This window comes from Chenopodium album, chromosome 21 (assembly GCF_948465745.1).
Source record: "Chenopodium album chromosome 21, dcCheAlbu1.1, whole genome shotgun sequence".
Taxonomy (NCBI): domain Eukaryota; kingdom Viridiplantae; phylum Streptophyta; class Magnoliopsida; order Caryophyllales; family Amaranthaceae; genus Chenopodium; species Chenopodium album.
Window position 1 is genome coordinate 39737019 of NC_137854.1, and position 22442 is coordinate 39759460.

The window sequence follows — 22442 nt, forward strand, 5'->3', positions numbered from 1 at the left end:
TAGTCGGTCGACATATTATTATATTTGGATCTCAGATCTTCTATTTCATTTTGAATATAGCAAGCTAAGGAAAAATTTAATACGGAGTAGATTTCGCTCACTCTTTTTCCAATCCATTTATTTGCTTTATAAGAAAATGACATAATTTTCAAGAAGGGTGTAAAAATAGAGCTTCAAGTAATTTGAGGCGTTAGAAAAAAAAATAATAAAATAGAACAAGTAATTTGAGATGGAGATATACGGATAAATACTATCAAAAGAGGTTTTACATATCTACGTACCATCAAATTAAAATTACCATGGTTTCAAAAAAAAAAAAAATTAAAATTACCAATGAGTATGATACAATTATAAATTTGGCCATGCCTCAAAAAAAAAAAAAAAAAAAAAATTATAAATTTGGCCATGAGTAAAATGTGGTGATTATTAACTTAGGCAATCATAATACTTCAGAAAAGTACAGAAATTAACAAATCTTCGACTGTAATTAATGATAATGGGCAGAACATTACTTGTTACTTGAGTAATAAATAAAAACATTAAAGTTGATGTAAAGTCAACAACTAGGAATTATTTAATGATTAATGTTAATTAATGATTAATGATATGATGCAAAGAAGATTATGGGTATTCACATTGAATTCCCAACTCTTAAAACAGATGCAAAGTCTATATCTTCTTCCATAATGACAGTTGTTCACAAAACATAAACAAGTAGTGTATGAGATGGGAGGAGACATTTTTGTTGCATGAACATGGATTCCTTCTTTAATTATTGGTGTTAAAGGTATGTAAGAGAATAGTTATATGTAAAAAGCAAATTAAGCACTTTTAATTTACTAATTTTATTTCCCATTCATTTGTCAATACATAAGTATATAATTATTAACATGATCTAAACCTTTATAACATAAATCTTATAGAGTATGGATAACTTAAGATCGAGGGTATGCCATTTGTGTTTACTCCTATTCCTGTAACTTCTATCCACTTTATCATCACTTTTAACTTTAGTCCAATTTCGAAAATTTTATCCTTTTCTTATTAGACTCTCTCCAAAATTAAATTAATTAAACAACCATTCATGGACAAACACGCGATATTAGCCTATCTTAATTCTGTTGGTTACAATATTTGAGGAAGAAGTTTTGTAAGAAAATCATTTAGTGATTAAAGAAAGGACTAAGGAAATTTGGTCAATTACAACCAACATAGCATTAAAAACTAGGTCACATTGTTGTAAACAAAAAAGTTGTAAATTACTCCATATAATCTTTTAAGCACCCGCATAAATAACTTTTGTTAGATTGTGTCGAGTTTTGATTGAATTTTTCAGTACTAAAACTACTTTTTAGGATCAAATTTGTCGAAATGACTTTTGGAAAAAATTATGACAAGCATTTGAAAAGGCCGTGATTTACTTTTTTTTTAAAATCAATATTTATACATACTTCCTTTCTATCTAATTTTTTTTTTTTTTCTGATTGCGATTATCTAATAATAATAATAATTTTTAGAAACGAATGAAGTAAGTCACAAAATAACTTAAAACGTTTAAGTGATAAAAATTTCAATTACTAACTATAATTATACACCAAAAACAAGATTAAATTTTTTTTTCTTTTTTTGTTGGTATTTTACCCGGTTCACCCTTTTGGACTAATCCGGATTCAAGTATCAGTTCCGAGTAAACAAGATTAATTTGTCAAAGCTTAGAGTATGTAACTTGAGAGAAAAGAGAAATGAGTTGGCTAAAATTGTTTGATAGGAAAAACAAAATAGGCAAGAGGAGGAGAGAGAAAGAGGAGGAATCTAGGGGATGAGGGGGATGGGGCCTAAGAGAGGGGCAGAGTTTGCTACCTAACCCACCAACAAGTAATGTGAATATCAGGACCCCAACCCATCAACCCCAACCCCAATCCCTCTTTCCCATCACCCATTTTTATCCCTTCTTTCTCTCTGCTTCTGCCCTTGCCCCTTTGCCCCTTACCCTTGCCCCTCACCATCAACTTACTAGTCTTAACATTGAAATTGAGGTGTTTATTGTAATACTTATATCATGTTTGGTATTTTTGCTTATGTGTGTGATTGGTGTTTTTTCCCTTGCTTCTTGAGTTCTATTCTTAATCAAATTCTATAAATTTCTAGCTTTTAAGCGTGGGGGATGGTATGTCGTTTGATGATTGTGAATCCCCTTAGGTATCATTATGGGTACTAATATGTGTGTAACGTAATAGGGATAGTAAGATATTAATCATTTGAGAGAGTGTGTGCTCATGAAAAATGTCACAATTATAGTCGAGAGAAGATATCCAAATCGATCAGATCTCTAGTTTGTCTTGGAAATTGGTGTCACTTGTTAATACCATTTAAAAGTTTCCACATTCATTGAGTGTTTAATCACTATGAGAACAAAATATATACGATGTATCTTACACAATTCTCTTAACTTGTATCAACTAGAATTGTGCATAGATGATGAGCCTAACAAATTAGGCAACTAAAACCAAGGAAATACACCTATACATCTCTAATAAACCAACAAACTAGAGTTAGCTAATAGAGGAAAGAAAGTTAACATGTGATAAACTGTTCACATTATATCGTATTAAGTGCCCAATAAATTACCAGACAATTATCCCGACACGACTCAAGATAGGATTCTCAACATATTGACCCCTACCGAGTACCAACCCTCTAAGAGTACTTCTCTTAACAATATCACCAACTAGCACACATCTTCAACTTCAATTTCTACTGCTTAACCCGTATTCCACATCCAAAAAAAATAAATAAATAAATAAAATGAGTATCCGCTCATGTAAAATATTGAATCATACATGAAATAAATCCTCCATGTACAATACAAGGGCCCTCGTTTTCACTAGTGACATTGCTTTAAAAGAAAAAAAAAATAAAAACCACAACTTTAAAATGGAAAGACTATGCCTTTAATCGAAAATGAATGTTTTCGATCAAGGGTTCAGCTAGTTGGTTGAAAAGCATAAGGACAAGGAAAATTGTTGTCACTAGTTAGCTTGGGACACTATATAGTAATGAAATGGTCATTGTCATATTAGTCAATATCATAAAGTTTGATCATCAAAATCATGTTTAAGTGTAACTAGTACATGAATTTACAAAAGTGGTACTAACTCTTTTAGATGAATCATAATAATTCACATAAAATTTGCACCATTATAACACTAGATGTACCAAATCATATCCATAATATTGTATCACAAAGAATAACATATATACGGATTGATTGATATGGCCTAACCACCTTTAGCTTGATTGCCTTTCTCCCTAGACTGCCCAATCATGCACATAAAATGGGGACTACATAAGTTCTAAATCAATTTTTTAAATTAGGTACCAAATTCAACGCAGTAAAATTTTGTGCAAAAATATAATTACCCGTGATGAGCAATCTTAAGATTAAAGTAAATACCTTGTATCGTACACCGTTTAGTGTAATAGTACGAGTACAAATTTTATTCAAGTGTATGTATACATGGATAACTCACAATAGTTATGTGTCAAATTCTAAGCCATGAATAAAAAGAGCGTAAGTTGTGTAGCATGTAATTGACCACATCGCAGCAACGGATAAATTTTTTATATTTAAGCTATTTGGTCCCTCTCGAATTTTTCAAATTTTAATTTCGCCACTAGCTACCAGTGTTTGTTTATAAATATGCTCATTTTTCTTCCTTAGACAAGAGAAATTTCGAGTAGAACAATTTGATTCAAAATTTTAATTTATTCAAACGAAGTGATGCTAGAAGTTAATTAAGATGACTGGCAGAAATGGCGGAAGAAACAAACATGAAATAGGACCCATAATAAGGGAATTAAGGGTCAAGAAAGTGGACCAAAAGAAAGGTAAATTAGAATTAAAGGCTCCTATTTCCCACTGAATCTTGTTGATTTCTCAACAGTTTTCTGATTTGATTAGTCCTTCATCAACTGACTGGATGCGCTGAATTATCAGATTGTGACGTGAGTATAAGCCAATACCGTTTGGGACCATATCATTTCAATCTTTCAATTCGCCTCTGTTTTGTTTCATACTTTCATGCTTCTACTCCTTTTCACATGTCACGTTTTGACTTTTACACTATTTTATTTGTGATATATTTTGATATTATAATGAAATATAAACATCGTTTATCATTGTTGGGTTAATATGAAACATACAATTTCAAGATATAATTTTAGTATACTGTAATTTATTTTATTTGATAGATAGATACTGATATAAATGATCAAAGTTTATACATACCCGTACATACTTCATTATTATACAATCCATATGTTTAACTAAGGGTTTACTTTTGGTACTTATTAGTGGGTCTACATACTAAGTAATCTTAGTTTGATCATTGTATAACTAAAAGAAGAAAGAAGAGAATGATTACACCTTTATAGGAAACAAATCAAAACGCATTACACTTAATTAACAAAGTTAAGAATCTCAATACATGGGATGATTAGCCAAGCTTTCGCATGAGGATGTTAACCACCATGCCAAGTACAATTAAAGCATTTGTACTCATATATAAAAGTGCCACCAAGCATGATATTTTATGATTTGTTATTTTAAGATAATGTATAATTAGGTTAAAAACACATAATTTTCTATCATGAGTGCGTGTCTATTAGTTGAATTCATGCCTTTTGAATATTGAATGTAAACAATCAATGGTACAAGTTTACGCTAATAGTGTTATTTATCCTTCAAACAAAAAAGATATACAAGATTAGGCATAAAATTGTTGTCATATGTCACTGAAGGGTTTAGTACACGATATAGAGTCTAATTATGAAGAAAATTGAACATTCACTTATATGCGTCCAAAAATAATACAACTAACAACAAGTTAACATCAAGCATAGTAATATTACTGTATACTTGTATTAAAAACCAATAATATAAAGATAACGAATTGGCTCAAAAGGCGCACAACTTGATCCTCCAACATTTTGATTAGTTTATTCATTAGTTTTTATCTATAATAATACCTGAGATTGAGACTTAATAGAGGTGTAGACTCACTTAACTAAAAAATAATAATAAAAAAAAAATGATGAAAAGGATGGGTGATTTGAAGGAGAAAATCCTTTATTCAAAGTATATCAAAATCAACCACATACAAATCATTTTGAATTTTCTACAAACATTTAGTTTTTGATTGGCATGATTACCAAATATGGAAATGTAATATTATAACTTCATAAGGCTACATCAATGAATATTATAAAATGTGATATTATTATCCTAGTAGCATAATCATGAGCAAGTAAGGCTATAAACATTCTGAAAAAAGCAGAAGATTTAAGGCAGATATAAACATAGGCTAGATTTTAGTTATGCATGGATTTGGAAGAAGGGATCTTGAATATTTGATGTATACATGCAATGCATGATGGTAGAGGGTGATATAAATGTGGTTGTCAAGTGTATCTTTTTAGAATATCAGAACCAAAACAGTGTCTAACAAAAGAGTGTAATCCAATTGAGAAAATTTTTAAATTTTGGGACCCACAAAACACTATTTTCTACTATTGGTGGGGTGTTATGGTTGAGTAGTGGGTACCCACAAGTTAAAAATAAAATTATATCTTCCCAAAAAAAAAAAAAAAAAAAAAAGAACAAAGACAAAGCAAGTCTCAGTGCCATCACATGACTTTATTAGTTGGAAGCTGTAAGGGTACCCCATAAGAATTGGGTGGAACCATGTTCTTAAGTACTCTCAAGGTCACCCCTCAGAAAAAAAAAAAAAAAAACACAAAATCAGATTAGCATTGAGATCACTTGTTAATACACAACTTATATATACTATTAATGATTTTTATAATAAATATTATAAATATTTGATACATTGAAAGCATATAACAAATTATCAGATTCAATTGAATATAACTTATCATTAATATGATTGATCAAAGTTAATCGATCAAAAGAGAACATAAATAGTGTACAAATGTTACTATTAGATGACTAACTCTATAAAAAAAACTTAAAGGGCTTGTTCATTATCAATTTTTGTTTCTAATTTTCAACTTTTTTAAAAACAAAAAATAAAAAATAAGAAAAAGTAGTTTTAAGTTTTCTGCTATCAGTTTTTAAATAATCATTATTTTATAAAGTCAGATTGATTATTGATTCTTAATGACATATATGACTTTAAAAACAAAAAACCAATAAACTGAAAATTACAATGATAAATTTGATGGTTTCTTGTTGGGTTTTCAATTTTTCATATTATGTCAAATGGCGTATATTTAAACTAAAAATTTAAGTCGATAATAACTGATTTTATTATCTACTCATACGACGAGTTACTCATATAATATATTAAAAAAAATGCTAGAATCATTACTCCCTCCGTTTCGTAATAACCATAACACTTTGACTTTTGCACCACTATTCATTTGCTTAATTTGACTATATTTTTTTTATCAATATATAAAATTATATTTCGTCGTGTAAAATATATTTGGATTAGTTTTCATGTCTATTTCATTAAATTAAGTTCTTATCCTTCTTAATTATATATACTCCATAATTACAAATATTAATGGTCAATGTTGTGTATCAACACGTGTGCCGGTCAAAATGTTGCAATTATTATAAAACAGAAAGAGTATTTTAAAATAAATATATAAATAAGGGAAAGAAGTGAATCTTCCCATCCACATGGCCTCCTAGTTGTGGTGTGGTGAGCTAGCTAAGCAGGAGCACAGATCCCCATGTGCCTCTTAACCTTAGCGTCATCCTCTCTCCTTCGATAGTGATTCGTCAACCACTAGTTTATAGTAATATAGTACCACTCTACCTTCTTTCTTTTTCCATATCTTTCTTCAATTTCCGATATTTATACGACTACTATTTTTTTATTATTAATATTTTTTCTTTGTTTATTTGTGTTTTATTTAATATAAAAGGCTAGCTAGTCACCAAAGTTTTAGGAAAGATACCAAATTATATTTAAACAATTGAGGAGATAATGTGTGTTGTTGGAGAGTATATCTCTTTGATAACATGATCACAAATTTATGACTTACAACAAATTTCTTCCTAACATTTTCATTTGATTTCCCTACGTCTCTAATTGTTTGTTCTCAAGTAATGTTTTACTTTACATACACGAGAGAAACTTGGTGCAACAAAAAGTAATGTACGTGAGAAAAAAGTTAATATCTCCCTAAAATTTATTACTTGTATATTGGTAACATTATTATTCCTTGACGATAAAGAAGGATATTGAGAATGAGGCCCTAGACAATATAGAAAATGAAATTGGCCTGGTAAGACAACACACACTTACGGTGTGTTTGGATAAAGAAATTGGAAAGAAAAGAAGGGAAGGGAGGTGAAGGGGAAGGAAGAGAAAGGGAGGGAGGGAAGAAAGAGAAGTTTTCCTTCCAAATCTCTCCATTGTTAGAGGGATTAATTTCTTTCAATTTAATCCCTTCATTTCTTTTCCCTCTAATTCCCTTCCTTCCATATTTCTCCATATTTCTTATTCAAATGAAAGATACACCATCCCTCTATTTCCTTTCTCTTCCTTTCCCTTTATTTCCTTCTATCTAAACACACCGTTAAAGAGATAGGAGGAGATGTAAATCAAATTGACTGTGTGCATGTTTGGCATCATGCGATTCTATTTACAATTCATATAATCTAGTATACCATGTAAAATTCAGTATAAGATAACATTATGATTCAAAAGTGTTGGATTTTTATTGATTTATGTTTGAAATGTGTCAATATTGGTACATGATTCTAGGTGCAAATAAGTGTCATTGCATGTATTTTTCATGCTTATAGTAATAGTTGTATACTTGTATAGTACTTGTTGTGAATATGGGGAAGGTGTTATGTTCACCATCATGGAGGACCAACATCTTAAATCGCGGTGTAGGGAAGCTGCCACAACCCAGTTTAGCGCTGATATAAAGAGCAAACTTGTTGCTTGGGACGAAATTTAGAGTACTTTGGTGGGACACTCAATTTAGCATTGGCGGTGAGCTATGGGAGTAGGAGAACGAGCTCTATGTTGTGAGCACTACATGTCTAAGATGGTGAACAGCAATAAGCAACAACGTTGAAGAGGACTCATGATATGGTGTTAAGGAGGGGTGGGTTGCGCCATTAGGTAGCTTCATCGTTAGGCAAGTGTGTTAGATGTACATGTCACTTGTGTTGTACGAGAGTGGCTCAAGTGATACGTTGCTACACTAGGAAGCGACGTAGAGCGAGTCGCTGAGCACCACAACGAGGGCATTTGTGCCAACAATTTCAAGCGTTGGGGAAGCTGGCCGGATCAAATGTCAGATATTCAAGCGTTGTGTAGGTAATCTACACTCGCCCCATGACAACATGCACTATAAGATTAACGATATAGGTCAATCAAAAATACCTTTATGCAATGAAAATTCTGAAGAAACACATGTTAAGAATTGGAGTTTCACTACTGTATCGACATGCCGCATTCTTGAAATAAAATATAATCTCAGTACATTATTAATTCCACCATCACCACAATTTATCGTACGCTGAAATTGTTATCGATTTACCTTCACAATTTTATGATCGACATTCATCTCAAAGTTATACGAAGTAAATTGCTCATACATCTTTTGGCTAATTCCTAAATCTTAATTCATCAACTTATAATTTATTCTCAAGAGAATCAAACAGATTAAATTTAACCTGGAAAATTTAAATTAGATCAGACCATAACTTTTCTTGCACATCGTTGTACAAATACTGTTTAAGTTAAAATTCGTACTTTACATCCTCAAGAAAAGCATGCAAAAAAAAAGAAAAAAAAAGGGAGAAGAATAGGACATAATATTACAGTGCCCAAAAGTTACCATAATTCATACTCCGTATGGTGTATAGTGTGTACAAAGTGGAGAAAAAAGTACAGTAATACAGATTTACCTTGCCATCACAGCAGGCATCCTCCTAAATATCTAATTGCAAGGAGCTATTCTATAGGATGAGAAAAAATGCAGCAAAACTAGTGCTCTAGATGACCATAGAGCTTAACATCATTTACAAAATTGTATATTTTTTCCGCCTATAAGTGGGTTGAGGACATGCCCTTTACCCTTTTTATACGTAAAATTACACGGGGTAGCACAGCTCAGTAGCTCACCTCCTATATGTAAATTTAAGTTCCTATCAAGTATCAACGATAGCCCTATGTATTAACTATAAGTTACAAATGCCAAAACGAGGCTAAAGAATGAATTGAATGATCGTGTTAGATGAAAACTGTAGGACGATAAGCTGCACATATGAGTAAGGGAATCACTCTAATGCATTCTACCTGGTTGGCATTTGTGTCAGCTGGTAATCACATACTCTGTTTGTTAGGCTCATTGCAGGGAAACGCTATCACCCAACATGCATGCCAGCTGACTTGAAGCTGCCAGAAATATTAGGCATCCTCAATGTTGCAACAACACCAGCTGTAAGTGCAGCTAAAGAGGCCAAAACAAATGCAGGTACATTTCCTCCACCAAATAGGGCATCCCATGGCCCAGCACCAAGTGATACAATCATCTACAATCAAGCAGACATCGGTTTAGAATATACTCCTAAAAATAAGAACCTTTTTCTTCCTACTTCGTATTACTGTGTTCTCCGCATACCCTTTTCCACCTGTTGATTAAAGCGCCATAGGCAGCTGTATTTTTTTATTCTTTAATTATTATAATTGTTTTTTTTTTTTTTTTTTTTTTTTTTTTTTTTTTTTTTGTGTGTGTGTGTGTTCTTGGGGAGGGGGGTGAAGTGGAGGAGGAAAAAAAAAAAAAAAAAAAAAAACTAAAGGTAAAAGACAGCCAAGCAATGTTTTTCCATTCCTATTCATTATTTGTCAGCTTGAAATAGATGATGGCAACACATTTATGAATGAAGGTTGAACACAGGCTACTAGATTCTTATTTCTCTATTTGCCACAGGTTTGTTTCTTTTTATTTCTCTATATGCCACAGGTTTGAATGCCTGATCAACTTGCTGTGATAAGTTTAATAAGATAACTCAAATCCTTGGAAGTCTTAACAATATAGATTTACTAAATTTTAAAATATGCAGTGAAGGCTACTCATATATGATTACAAACTATGTTTGCACGATAAGGGAAGCCGAAATATAGAAATACATTTTCATAAAATTAGGAAATGACGATGCAAAACTGACACATCATTTTTATTTTTTACACTGTAATTAACAAATAAATACAAATAAAGTTTAAGACATAGTTCACTTCCTAAGATCCTGTGACTCTCCATGAAGAAAAACCATCAGCCATTGATTTAAATTCCGGCTAAGTTACCAAGTAGACACAAAAACAGGATCTTCATGAGAGTTTACGGTGTATTGCAGATTATAATAAGGAAAAGTAACTAATTCAACATGGTGATTATATTTCTAATTTCTCTCTTATTGACACAAATGTGCACAAAAAAAAAAAAAAAAGAAAAAAAGAAAAAACACTACCTCCGTTTGATAATGGTTCTAACATATCCCCTTTTATTTGATTTCATAATGTCCTTAGCATTCCATACTTAGTAAACCCCTTGCTCTTCTTACACCAAATATTTAAGCCTTCCACTATCTCTTACTTTATTCACCTTTTTCTTACAGCCCACCCATCTTTTTCCTCACTCTTTTGCTGTATATACCTTTTTCTTACACACCCACCATTTTTACACACTTTCTTTTGCCTTAAATCTTGTGCAAACAGTATATGTTAAAAGCATTATGAAACAGAGTTAGTATAACTACTTTAGGGCTTAGTACAAAACTAAGCCTCACCATCCAGCTAAGTATAGGATGAAGGAGAAAACAATGCAAATTACCTGAGGGACAACAATTGCAAGATTCAGAACTCCAAGTGCCAATCCTATAAAAATGCAAATAATCAGAGTGAAAAAGTAGGCATCAAAGCTTATAATTATAAGTTTATAACATGAGAGAAACCCTATTATACACACCTTGACCACCTCCAGAATCAGCAGTCACTGATGCAGTGACAGAGTAGGGTACACTATAAGTTATCTGGCATGTAGGGGAGATTCAAAGGAGAGAGATTATTATACAACATTAGCCAAATATATCTCTTTTAAAGATGATAAATGAATTCAATTAATCCAAGAAAACTTAGTCTTACAGAGAGAGGGAAACCAAGAATGGCAAATATAACTAGGGCTGCAATCTTGGTTGATGAGTTTTCTCCAATCACATGTTCTACACCTTGGGAGTAACTTTTGAGAGAAACAAAACTGATCACAGCAATGCTAGCCATGCAGATGAATACAATAAAATTGCTCAAAGCCCACACAACTTTGGTCCCCAGATGCCGGCACATGGGCTCGATTAGAAAAGAACCGACACCAAGGACAACCTACAAAAATGCAAAGGACACAAAACTATAAGCTTTCACTAGAGAGGGGTGAAAAAGGGGTCCAAGCATTATTATTTTCCATGAATAAACACCAGTAACAATTATTTATGTCACTAAATTGCATTAGCCAGAGAGAGCAATGTAACATGTTTAGCTCTTACTGAATTTAGAAGCAATCCAACAGCACCTTCTCTGACACCTTGATCGTAGGCTTTTACTTTAGAGGCATTTCCAGTAGGATCCCCATGATAGACTTCTCTTCCCATCCAATCAGTATCAAAAAGCAAAAAGGGAAACCAGGAAACCTGCATAACAGAGTAGAATATTTTTATTGGGGAACGCTATGACTCGCTGTAAATATAATGTCATTCTATTTCACTTTCACATATTAAACCTACTACACAGGAAAATTATTTACAGAGAAATAGTGTCAAAACTATTTAAAAATATCATTTAAAGAAAATAGCTGTCAAAGTTTGTGTTAATAACTATTGACCCATGCTATTATTGAATGGAGGGCTATGTAGATTGGAGGGTATAAGAAAAGGAAACACTTCAAGAATGAAATATTGAGAGACTTGTTGCCTTCTTTGTTGCTCTTTACACTTTGATTAAATAAAAAAAAATCGAAGTTGACAAGTAAGGGCTTGTTTGGCATCATTTTTGGTTTTCAGTTTCCTGTTTTTTTGAAAACTAAAAAACCAAAAACAGGAAACAAGAAAAAGGTGTTTTCACTTTTTTTTTTGTCAGTTTTCAAAATTATCATGATTTTAATAAGTCTAAATATTTTTTGATCCATTATGTAACATACGTAATATACTTTTAAAAAACAAAAAACCAAAAAACAGAAAACCACAGCGATGCCAAACGGACCCTAAAATATCTATAACTCTAGTTGCCCAATTAAGTCGACAAGTATTTTGATATTACATGACTTTCGACTTTGATTATTTTTAGATAGAAGGTAAGTTTAAAGGAGATAAACAAGTGGCAACAGAACTAGAAATACTTTTAATAAGGCCACTTTCTCAACCTCATCAAATATATAGGATTTAGAAATTGTCTCAAAACACTCACCCCCAAACCCCCCCCCCCCCCCCCAAAAAAAAAAGGGAATATAAAAGTAGGGAAAGCATACCCAAGTGAGAGCTGTTACAATAAGCACTGAATGCATTGCAGGTGGTAGATGTCTTAAGCTAGTCAACAACTTGACCATAACAGCTCCAGGTCCGTCATTAAAACCTTTATCATGATTATCTTCACTCCTATCACCATTCTCAGTGTAAGGCAGCGAATTACTATCGTGGGGCTTTGAATTAGAAAGTTCCGTTGATGGTTGTTGAGAGTCATCTAGTAATGGAGCAGAATCTGATAGTCTCTGAGATGGACCTGCCTCTAGGGGAACTTCTTCGGCAAAGTAAAGAGTTACAAGCGTACATAACGTCAAGAAGACCTGCATTCATCACATATGAAACCTTTGAGTCTGCTTATAGTATAGAATAGCAATTATGTAAAAAGATATTTGGCAATTTCTTAGAATATGGTGAATAGTACAATCAGGACTATAAAAGTGATTGTCAATTTAAACCCAATGACTTGAATTCTTGTGGAAGCAGAGGAACATAGATAGGTTTAATAAGTAGGCAAAGTCATGTCAGAAGTTCAACAGTAGAGCACATTTACTAACCTTTTCTTCTCTCTCTTGCCCTCTCTTAATTTTCTGTTCTTTCCTCCTTCCCTCCTCTAATTACTTTGAATAAAGAGAGGGAGATAGACAGATAAAGCAAAAGCATGACATATGCATAACAAAAACAAAAACCCATATAGCTCCTCATAAGTTGGTGGAAGAGTAACATGCATATGATCTTACAAGTAGTTGTTCGTTAATCAGTGGTTACCATAGACTACTAGAAGCAGTATCCAACAGGTGCTACATCATGCATCGTGGCTGTCACAAAATAAATGGGACAAAATTGAAAGATTCCACTACATCATTGTAGCTCAAGTGATGTGTTCATTTATATTTACAAATTACGTATATATACTTCTCAACACCTCTTATCTTTTTTTCTTTATGAAGAAATTAACGAATCTCAATAAGCAGTTACAAGTTAGACTAGTTACCCAACTAAGACTAAATTTTCGTGTATGAGAATGAGACAACAGAATAACGGTTTTTAACTAATGTAATGTGAATTCCACAAGAATTTGGTCAGACCTATCAGATATGCAAAGTGCTGATTCCAAGACATCATAAAAAGCAACAAACAGAGATGAAATCTTCACTCTAAATTAAGAAATGAAAAAAGCACCATCAAGCCTCCATTGCTTCAATTTGGCATTAACAATTTAACCCCATCTTTAGTTTCATCCACCAAAATGATATCATCTGCAAACAACATACACCATGGAACCACATCTTAAATTGGCCTGGTTACTTCATCTAAAACTGTTGCAAAAAGAAAAGGGCTTAACACAGGCCTTGATGCAACCGAATTGTAATAGGAAAATCTTTTGTCAACCCTCCCCATGTCCTCACATTTGTTGACACATCCCAATACATACCTTAACTAGGTCCACGTACCTTCGTGAAATACCTTTCTTCAACATTACCCACCAAAGTACCCCTCTTGCCTCTTGGCACCTAGTCATATGCCTTCTCTAAATCAATAAAAACTATATCGAGATCCTTCTTCGTTACCCTTACTCTTAGCCTCCTTATACGCTTCAAGGGTTTCGTTGCTCCTACATTTTCCCAAGGGCTTGACAGCATTCCCTTTTTTGCTATCAAGCCGAATGCTATCAAGCCTTGGGAAAATGTTATGCGAAGATAAGATAGAGCATACTTGGGATAATGCAAAGAAGACCGGTATGATTGGGATATTATTGTCAAATATAAGTAATAAATCCAGGAATAAGCTCAAAATACCTAAAATAAACCATTACAACCTCCAATACGATATTATACCACCATAACATTAGCTTGGTTCCCCACTGTTCACCACTATTGAGCCAAATTAAGATACTAACATAGAAAAGAAAATAGCATAACCATGCTTGTCTTAATACCCGGCATCATTTACCAACCACAATCCCAACATATCCTCGACCCCTTCATCCTTTTCCATCAAGTTTCCCACATGAGACGGTGATGAAAGGCTTGCCTAATTGATGTAAGCAAGCTCCTAACAATCTAACCTCAACAACACACCATTTTTCCTCATGGATTGATGGATGTTAATTACAAGGCATTAGGTGCAACCAAAAAAATTATACAAGATTATAGATGACGATCGTGGATTCGTGGTGGTTCAGGGTTCAGCAGCAGCAATAGAGTCCCAGTAGGGAGAAGGAGCTTAGACCTTCCTCTTTTTTCATTTCTTTTCATTTTTCTTTCTATCATCAGTTCATCTGCTCTAAAACTACAGAAGCAGCCTAAAAACTTTAAAAAGAATCATGATAGGGTACCTAGTCCTCAGCAAATTACCCTCAAATATAATGAAATAGTTTCAGTTTCACAAAGTATTGTCATAAAATAGAATTCAATCAGCATAATAGCACCAAAATAACTGCCAATCAAAGTAACAATACGATAGCAGCTAACAACAGGAAACTCCCTTACATATTCCCTCAATCAAATAGGTCACAGGAAAAATTGGAAATGGAATAGTTTATGCATGACTGCATGAGATATTTTGATGCATAAAAACCAACATATCTTCAAGAGTTGTCATGAAACAGGGCAAATAGAAAGTTGGAATTTCTCAGTCATATCATGATGCAAGCAACAGTATTCTGTAGGTGATTAACAGCATAACCCATACATGCATTATTCTCCAACAGGTAAAGACAAATGGATATAGAGGAAAAAGTTACAAGTTTACAACAGACACAAGCAGATAAGGTAACAATACTGGCATACTGAACAGGCTCACAAAATTAAGCTTCATGCAAGAAGATAAGCTACAATGTATAAAATGACAGATGATTCAACAACAACAAAATTAAAAAGAACGAAAGAAAGAAAGAAAGAAAAAAGTATGATAGACAATGAATTAATTATCTTGGAAGAACATATTCAAAGTACAAAGACATTCACAGAGATAACATAACAGCGAATTCAGCATGCAGATATAAGCAACAAGAGAAGTAAGAGAACCATAACCTACCACTGCAATCAGAAATGCTGCTTTCAAATTTCCACAAGCTTCACAGCAAGCACGGTTTGTCAGAAATGGGAACCACCTGCACATAATTAAAGTACCAAAACAAACATAAAAAATAAATATATAAAGTAAAGTAAATTAAAAGTGAAAGGAAAAGCAACAGTAAGAGGAAATTGGATATATCCTCCAAAATCCAAACACACAAAATGAGCAAGACATATTTTTGAATGTAATCAAGCTAAAGTTTGTTGTTTCTAAAGGAGAGAATAGAAGGAATGGGGGAAGAAAAAATGGAATGGAAGATTAAAGAATTTAAAATGAGGAGATTAAGACAGCCAGAGTGTCAATAAGAGGACTTTCATTATAGAACTGATATCTTCTACCTCGTCTACAATGCCAAACTTAAGGAAAACCCATATTCTCACTATACTCATTTTCTTTCTTCTCTAATAACAATTATTTTTGTCTTCAATCTTACATTGTCAATATAGAAAACAATAGTCCTCCTCACAAAGTTTTATACAAGTATACTACATTAAAAACCAAACAGTTCAACCAGACAGATAAAAAGTTAGATTAAAAAATGCAACAATTATGACACTCCATTGATATGATGAGGCATGGGCCCTCATTAGTTGTTTCGATCCATTAATTATCTCTGAGAAAGAAATTCTCAGGCCTAAAGTAATTTGGATCCTAATATGCAAAAACCTCCCAAAAAAATAAAACCTTACTTGTGCCAATTTCCACTAGCACCAGATAAGAACCCCAAGATGTTACCGACAGCCATCCAGGAGGCAAACACGGCATTTGCAGCATTCCGTTGTTCAGGTCCTAGAATCACAAGAACGCTAGTAGTAAATATCATAATGTACATAAGCAACTACACAAAGAGAATGATCACAATAGTAACAAGGAAGTTAATGTGAACTTGTGAAGAGATAAAACAAAATCACCTGATAAATCAGCCAAAAGAGCTCGAGCGGGGCCCTGCAAATCAAAATTCTAAGTGACATATAGGTCATAGAAGAAAGAACTAGTCTAATGATCCAAGTTAGATAACTAACCTGGACAGTATTATTAGCAAGATCCAACATCCAAAAACCAACAACAAATGTGATAGTTGCCATTGTTCGAGTACCTTTGAATGTACTGCCAATGAGTGAATAAAAAGGATTTAAGAAAGAAAAAGGAAAGGAAAAGGGGAAAAAAATTTATGGCAAACAACCAACGATAAGCAGTAGCAACCTGCAGTGCTCCTTGGTGTCTCCTAACAAATATCCAATGTCTGCAGAAAAGCCTATTATTATGACCTAAAGTAAAAGGCTTAAATTCAGCAGCAACATAACAATAAACACACAAAGATTTCTCTGAATAACAAAAATCTACAAGTGCTCACAGCAGCAGAGATCATGAGGGATCCAGCAAGAATAAAGGGTCGCCTTCTGCCATATTTAGAAGTGCATTTATCACTCCAGATACCTACACATGGTTGAACCTGAACCAAGATAGCATTGAAATTTGGTAAAGACAAGATGCATATCATATCACAGCTCTTTTGAGAACAACCTGAAACTGATCCATGCAGATAAGCACCAAATTCAAGTATTCAACATTACTCCAGGAAAAAAGTAATTATTAGATTTCAGCAAGCTTAGTTCTACTCAATTTATTCATATCCATCACCACCGTCACTTACTCACTTTGATACAATCTACATCAGTGTTGCAGACTGATAGTAAGATAGGTTGATAGGATCACTGACTGAGTACATTAAGATCGCCTAACGGCCTAAAACAAAGAAAACGAACTTTAAGGTGCCTCTAGGTGAATAGATGATGAGAGGAATATCCCGTGTCTGCCATGCTTCAGTTTCCTACGAATCAATTACTGGAGTATGATGCACATGTTTGCCTCATACTAGGGGTAATTTAGTTGGCAACCGACCCAATCTGAAGAAAAAAAATACAATCCGAATCCGATAAAAAGTAGTCCGAATCTGAGTCTGCCAAAAAAAGTCCGGCTCTGTTTTAGAGGTGGATCAAACTCAGATCTTGTGTAGGGTCCGACCTGAGTGATCTGAGTCGTACCCATTTGAAGAATTGTGTTTATTTTTTTGTTAAATCTGACTCCATATAACAATATGAAACAAAAAACCCAAGTACTTTAATGCATCCTTTCCCCAAGCAGCCGCCACCCTCCAATTTCTTTGGTTCATCTCCTATTCACCCATGTAATCTCTTTCTCTCTCCCTTCTCAACACCTCATTTTCTTAATCTCTCAGTACAATCCAAGAGAATGAGAATCTCTAGCACTATGTATTTCATTGGTTGACTCCCACTCACACTCCTTTTAATGAAGAAATTATACATGATCTTGAAGATACAAGAGGTCACCACTACCAAACAATAAAGCTAGTAAAATTGTGATTGGTTTCCTTCAAGAGTTTTTAATGGGAGTTAAGTCATCAATTTACCATCATATTCAAACTTCAAAGGGTTGTTCTTGGCCTTCTTGTTGCCTTTTATTTTATTAAATTCTTTTTATGTTATATAATTTGATAGTTTGTATTATATTACCCACATTTTTCATTCCTTTGATAAGGTTCAAGAATAGGGATAGACAAAATAATCCTTTTTGGGAGGATGTTTGGAAAGGAGAGCAATCATTTTGTGACTATCACCCACAATTTTCTGTTTATCTGACCTCAAAACGCTCATGTGTCAGATTTTTATTACGAGATTAGATAGGAATTACATTTAGGAAACCACCATATGTTTACCCCATTATCAAAAGTTTAATGAGCCCTTCATTCTAACCTTTTGACTATACAACTAATGGATGTGGGGGATTCTATGGTGTGGATGGGAGATTCACAGGAATATTCTTGTATATCAACGCTCAAATAAACAATCAAGCTATTTTGTTAGCTAATCTCATGGAAGGCGATGAATCCTCTAATGTTGTCTGCCTTCATACAGACGTTAGCTTCGAGAAGGTTTAGTAGATTCTAATTTTTTATTCGAGCAAATTATTTTACTAATTATATAATGCAACTAATGAAACATACTTCATCTGTTTTTTTTTTTAATTGCCCCATTGCTTTTTCACGTTTGCCAATGTAATACTTTGGCCATTTATATCTTTAATCATACTTAAGTAAAAATTATATAAAGCTGATTATTGAAAAATAGACTTTGAGACGAATCTAACGAAATCCGACATAACTATGTTTTTTGTTACAGATAAATCACAAAAGATGGTCAAAGGAAGTTGTGTAAATAGTGTAAAATCCCAAATGGTGCAATTAAAAAAAAAAAAACGAATGAGGTATAATTTTTAAATAATAGTTCATCAATCAAGTACTCCCTCTATCCCTATTTTTTGCCCCATTTGACTTTTCACGGTCTCCAACACGCGTCTTAAAACATATATAACTCCATTCTATATGCGTAAAATTATAAAGATTGATTTTAAATTTTTAATTAAGTATACAAATAGACGAATCCAACAAAACCCTACTTAACTTCATTATCACTTATATATTAATGAGAATTTACGGTCAAAGTTTTTAAAGTTTGACCCAATTATTTGTAATTTGGCAAAAAAAAAATGGGGATAGAGGGAGTATATAATCCACTCACATTGGTCAGATTAAGCTAAAAGAATACTCCCTCCTTCCCTATATTTTTGCCCTATTGTCTAAATGTTGTTCAAACTTTAAAAACATTTAACTATAAATTCTCATTAATTTATAAGAGCTAATATAGTCATGTGGGATATAGTTGCATTAATCATGTTGTATATTTTATTAATATTAAATTTTTATGATTTTTACGCATATGAAAATGAAGAGATGTGCGCACATCTGGAAGACCATGAAAAGTCGAATGGGGCAAAAATATAGGGACAAAGGAAGTACTTCTTACAATAATCAATGTAAAAAAGGTTAAAAACCCGTTTATGTGAATCTCCGCGACCCGTTCCAATTCAATCGGCATTCCCAACAACGCGGTTGCATCCTTATTTGTAGAGCAGCAATTTTAGAAGAGGAGAAGAGGAGGAGGAAGGGAAGGGAAAGGGAAAGGAAAAGGGAAAGGGAAAAGGAGGGGAAGGGTGAGCTTCATTATTCCTTCAAAGCTCTCTAATTTTAGAAAGATTATGCTTATTAAAGAGAGAGAGGAAATGGATTCCTCCCTCTCATTCCTCTTCCCCCAATCCTTTACCCAAATAAGAGAAATTATCCCTAACCCTATCTCTTCGCTTCTTTCTATTTCCTTCCATTTAAACAAATTGTAAAACTAGATTGTATGCTACCGATGTGGGGTGAATAAGAATCCCTCCAACTCTATGAGAACATGCATCTAACAAGTCCACACAAGTTTAAAGATGGCATTGAATCTGAGCATTCACAAAATTAAATCAAATCCATTGTCCAGCCAATTGGTGTATATTTTATTGGAATATTTGTTACTTATTACCTACTATAGTTGTGGATCTATCAATTACTTCCTCTGTTTTTAAATACTTGCAACACAGCCTTGTGGAGCTTGAGATTATACAGTGTAATAAATTACACATGGTACCTTACCCTTTTCTAATCCCAATGTTAAAATTATTTTGAAAAAAAAAAGTTTGTTTAGCTTCACTAATCACCTCCTAAAACTACGTGTCTAAAGGTTATGTTGCAAGTAAAAGAAAACGGAGGAAGTACTAAATAAGGTGTTAGCTATGGAGTAATATCTTTTGGACGAGATCATGATCACTATTTAGTTAATCTATTAGTTAACAACTCTTTTTTGAAAAAGGTATTAGTTGAAAATGCCCCAACTTTAGTAGGTAGTAAATGACAAATCTTACTATGTAACGTGTATGTAACTACTTTCTACATTGCATTGCAGATTTGTTTAATAGAAATTCTAAAACCTAAGAAATATACAGTATTTTATGACAACCAGCATAGCGGAGCAAGGGTATTGCCTAAGCCAATAATATATTGGATTTGGGTTTGGTTGGGGGGGGGGGGTGTTTTGAAAATACAACATTACATAGAAAAGGAGCAGGCAAATCAAGATAGATAAGAAACCAAAGAAAATTCTTACAAAACAAAGACATACCACAAGACCTGTGATTGGGCCACAAAGCCAAATAAATGAAGAAAATGCATGTCCTATTCCAAGTGTCTGCAAAGATAGTGAAACCAGCAGCGTTAAACTAATATTATTTGGCAAATAAAATAATAAAGAACAATTCTAATATTAAGCTTAACAATTAACATGAAGCAAATTTTTTAAATCAACAGCTCAAACCAAGCAATCAGAAAGGTGCAGGGAAGTCCACATTGTCACCCCCTAAGGTCCTAACCAGTGTGAACCGACTCTAGCTTAAATGGCCATCAGGTTAAATAATACGATACTACGATAGAATTTCCCTTTAATTTTTACTTGTACTTCTTGACTACCAAAACACTATCTTGAGTATGAAGAATATCTGTCTGTTCTCACCATTGCCTTGGATATAGACTATAATTGACAAACTAACAAGATTTGACAACTAGACCCAAACCCAAAACAAATTTAGCGGGTTTGGATCCAGCATATTGATCCATCTAAGTAAATAAACTGGCATGAATAGTTCATTTAATTAATTGGGTTGGGTTGGGGATAGAATTTGAAACATAAATTTCATTGCTACAGCAATTTTTTCAACAGAGTCACATGACTCCATACCAGTTCTCCAACTAATTTCGAAACCCAGTCAGCTAGCCTCATCCAAATCTATAGTTTTTCTCAATAACGTTTCCTTTAGTCTTAACACAAAACCGAAAAAAAAAATATCATAAAAAAGCCAACACAAACAATAAATTGCCTAACCATAATGTTACCATAAGGTCCTAGGTTCATAACAAAGAGGCAACCTGTTCGACAAAGCCATGTGATCACATTCCACTTTCACCACTTCAGTCCTCAACTAGCTAATCTAAACCACAATTCAAATTTCATCCACGAAACCTAAAACAATGCGACACCCTCTATGTTCACGGAACAAACATTCCATAAATCCAGTTCAATTATCCACTGCAACAGTGCAACACTCCATAATTTCACTACAACAAACACGAAACTTCAATCCCTAACCCTAATTTCACAATTATTCAATTCCAATCTCTAATAACAATCATAAAATATTATGCAATTATGATACAAAATAGCACTACATTGAATTTAAAATAACAATGAAGAAGAAAAAAAAGACCTGAATGTAAGGAGTGAGAAGAGAAAGCTGAAGCGCCCAACCAAACTGAACACCGGCGGCAACCGTACAACTAAGTATCAATTTCATCAAACTATTCTTCTCCGATCTGGAATCCGACGAATGCCGGTGAATTTCCGGCGAATCGCCATTAACAACCCTAGAAATGTTGGGAGAATTATGATGAAAATCTACCAATTCAACCTCAGCAGCTTGCTTGAGGTGTTTGTAGGGGACTCGGATCGACACCACCGAGTCGGAGATGTCCGCCATTGTTGAGTCACTGACTCGTTAGACTCAGCGATTGGATTGAATGGTCATCAATTGGGGAAGATTCAATTGAATTGAATTGAATTGAATTGCAGATCTAGGAGAAAGATTCGTTGACAAGTAAAGTATTGGGAGATCGACTTATGGTGTTTTTTTTTTTTGAGCAAATGTTGAAAATACGATACGATGATGTACGAGTACTTGTTTTTTTGAATAAAAAATTGCGCGTGTTAGAATAGGTTTCAAGTTTGCTGTCTTTCGTTGGTTAAGCCACCCTTTTCGAGTAGAGGACTAGAGGTCCAATCGCGAGAGGTTGGAAGAGGGG

At 33.5% G+C, this 22442-nt stretch overlaps 1 protein-coding gene across 1 annotated transcript; it reads right to left on the minus strand.

The window, feature by feature from the left end:
* Positions 1-8870: 8870 nt before the first annotated feature.
* Positions 8871-22289, minus strand: LOC145602894 (sucrose transport protein SUC3-like). Its single transcript, XM_081659043.1, has 14 exons — positions 21851-22289; positions 20713-20778; positions 16995-17093; positions 16844-16908; positions 16663-16747; positions 16552-16585; positions 16330-16429; positions 15599-15674; positions 12568-12882; positions 11591-11734; positions 11196-11429; positions 11020-11083; positions 10885-10928; positions 8871-9586 (listed from the first exon to the last, which is right to left on the minus strand). Exons 1-14 carry the CDS (start codon positions 22118-22120, stop codon positions 9419-9421), a joined length of 1764 nt encoding a protein of 587 aa, XP_081515169.1. The 5' UTR covers positions 22121-22289; the 3' UTR covers positions 8871-9418.
* Positions 22290-22442: the final 153 nt, after the last annotated feature.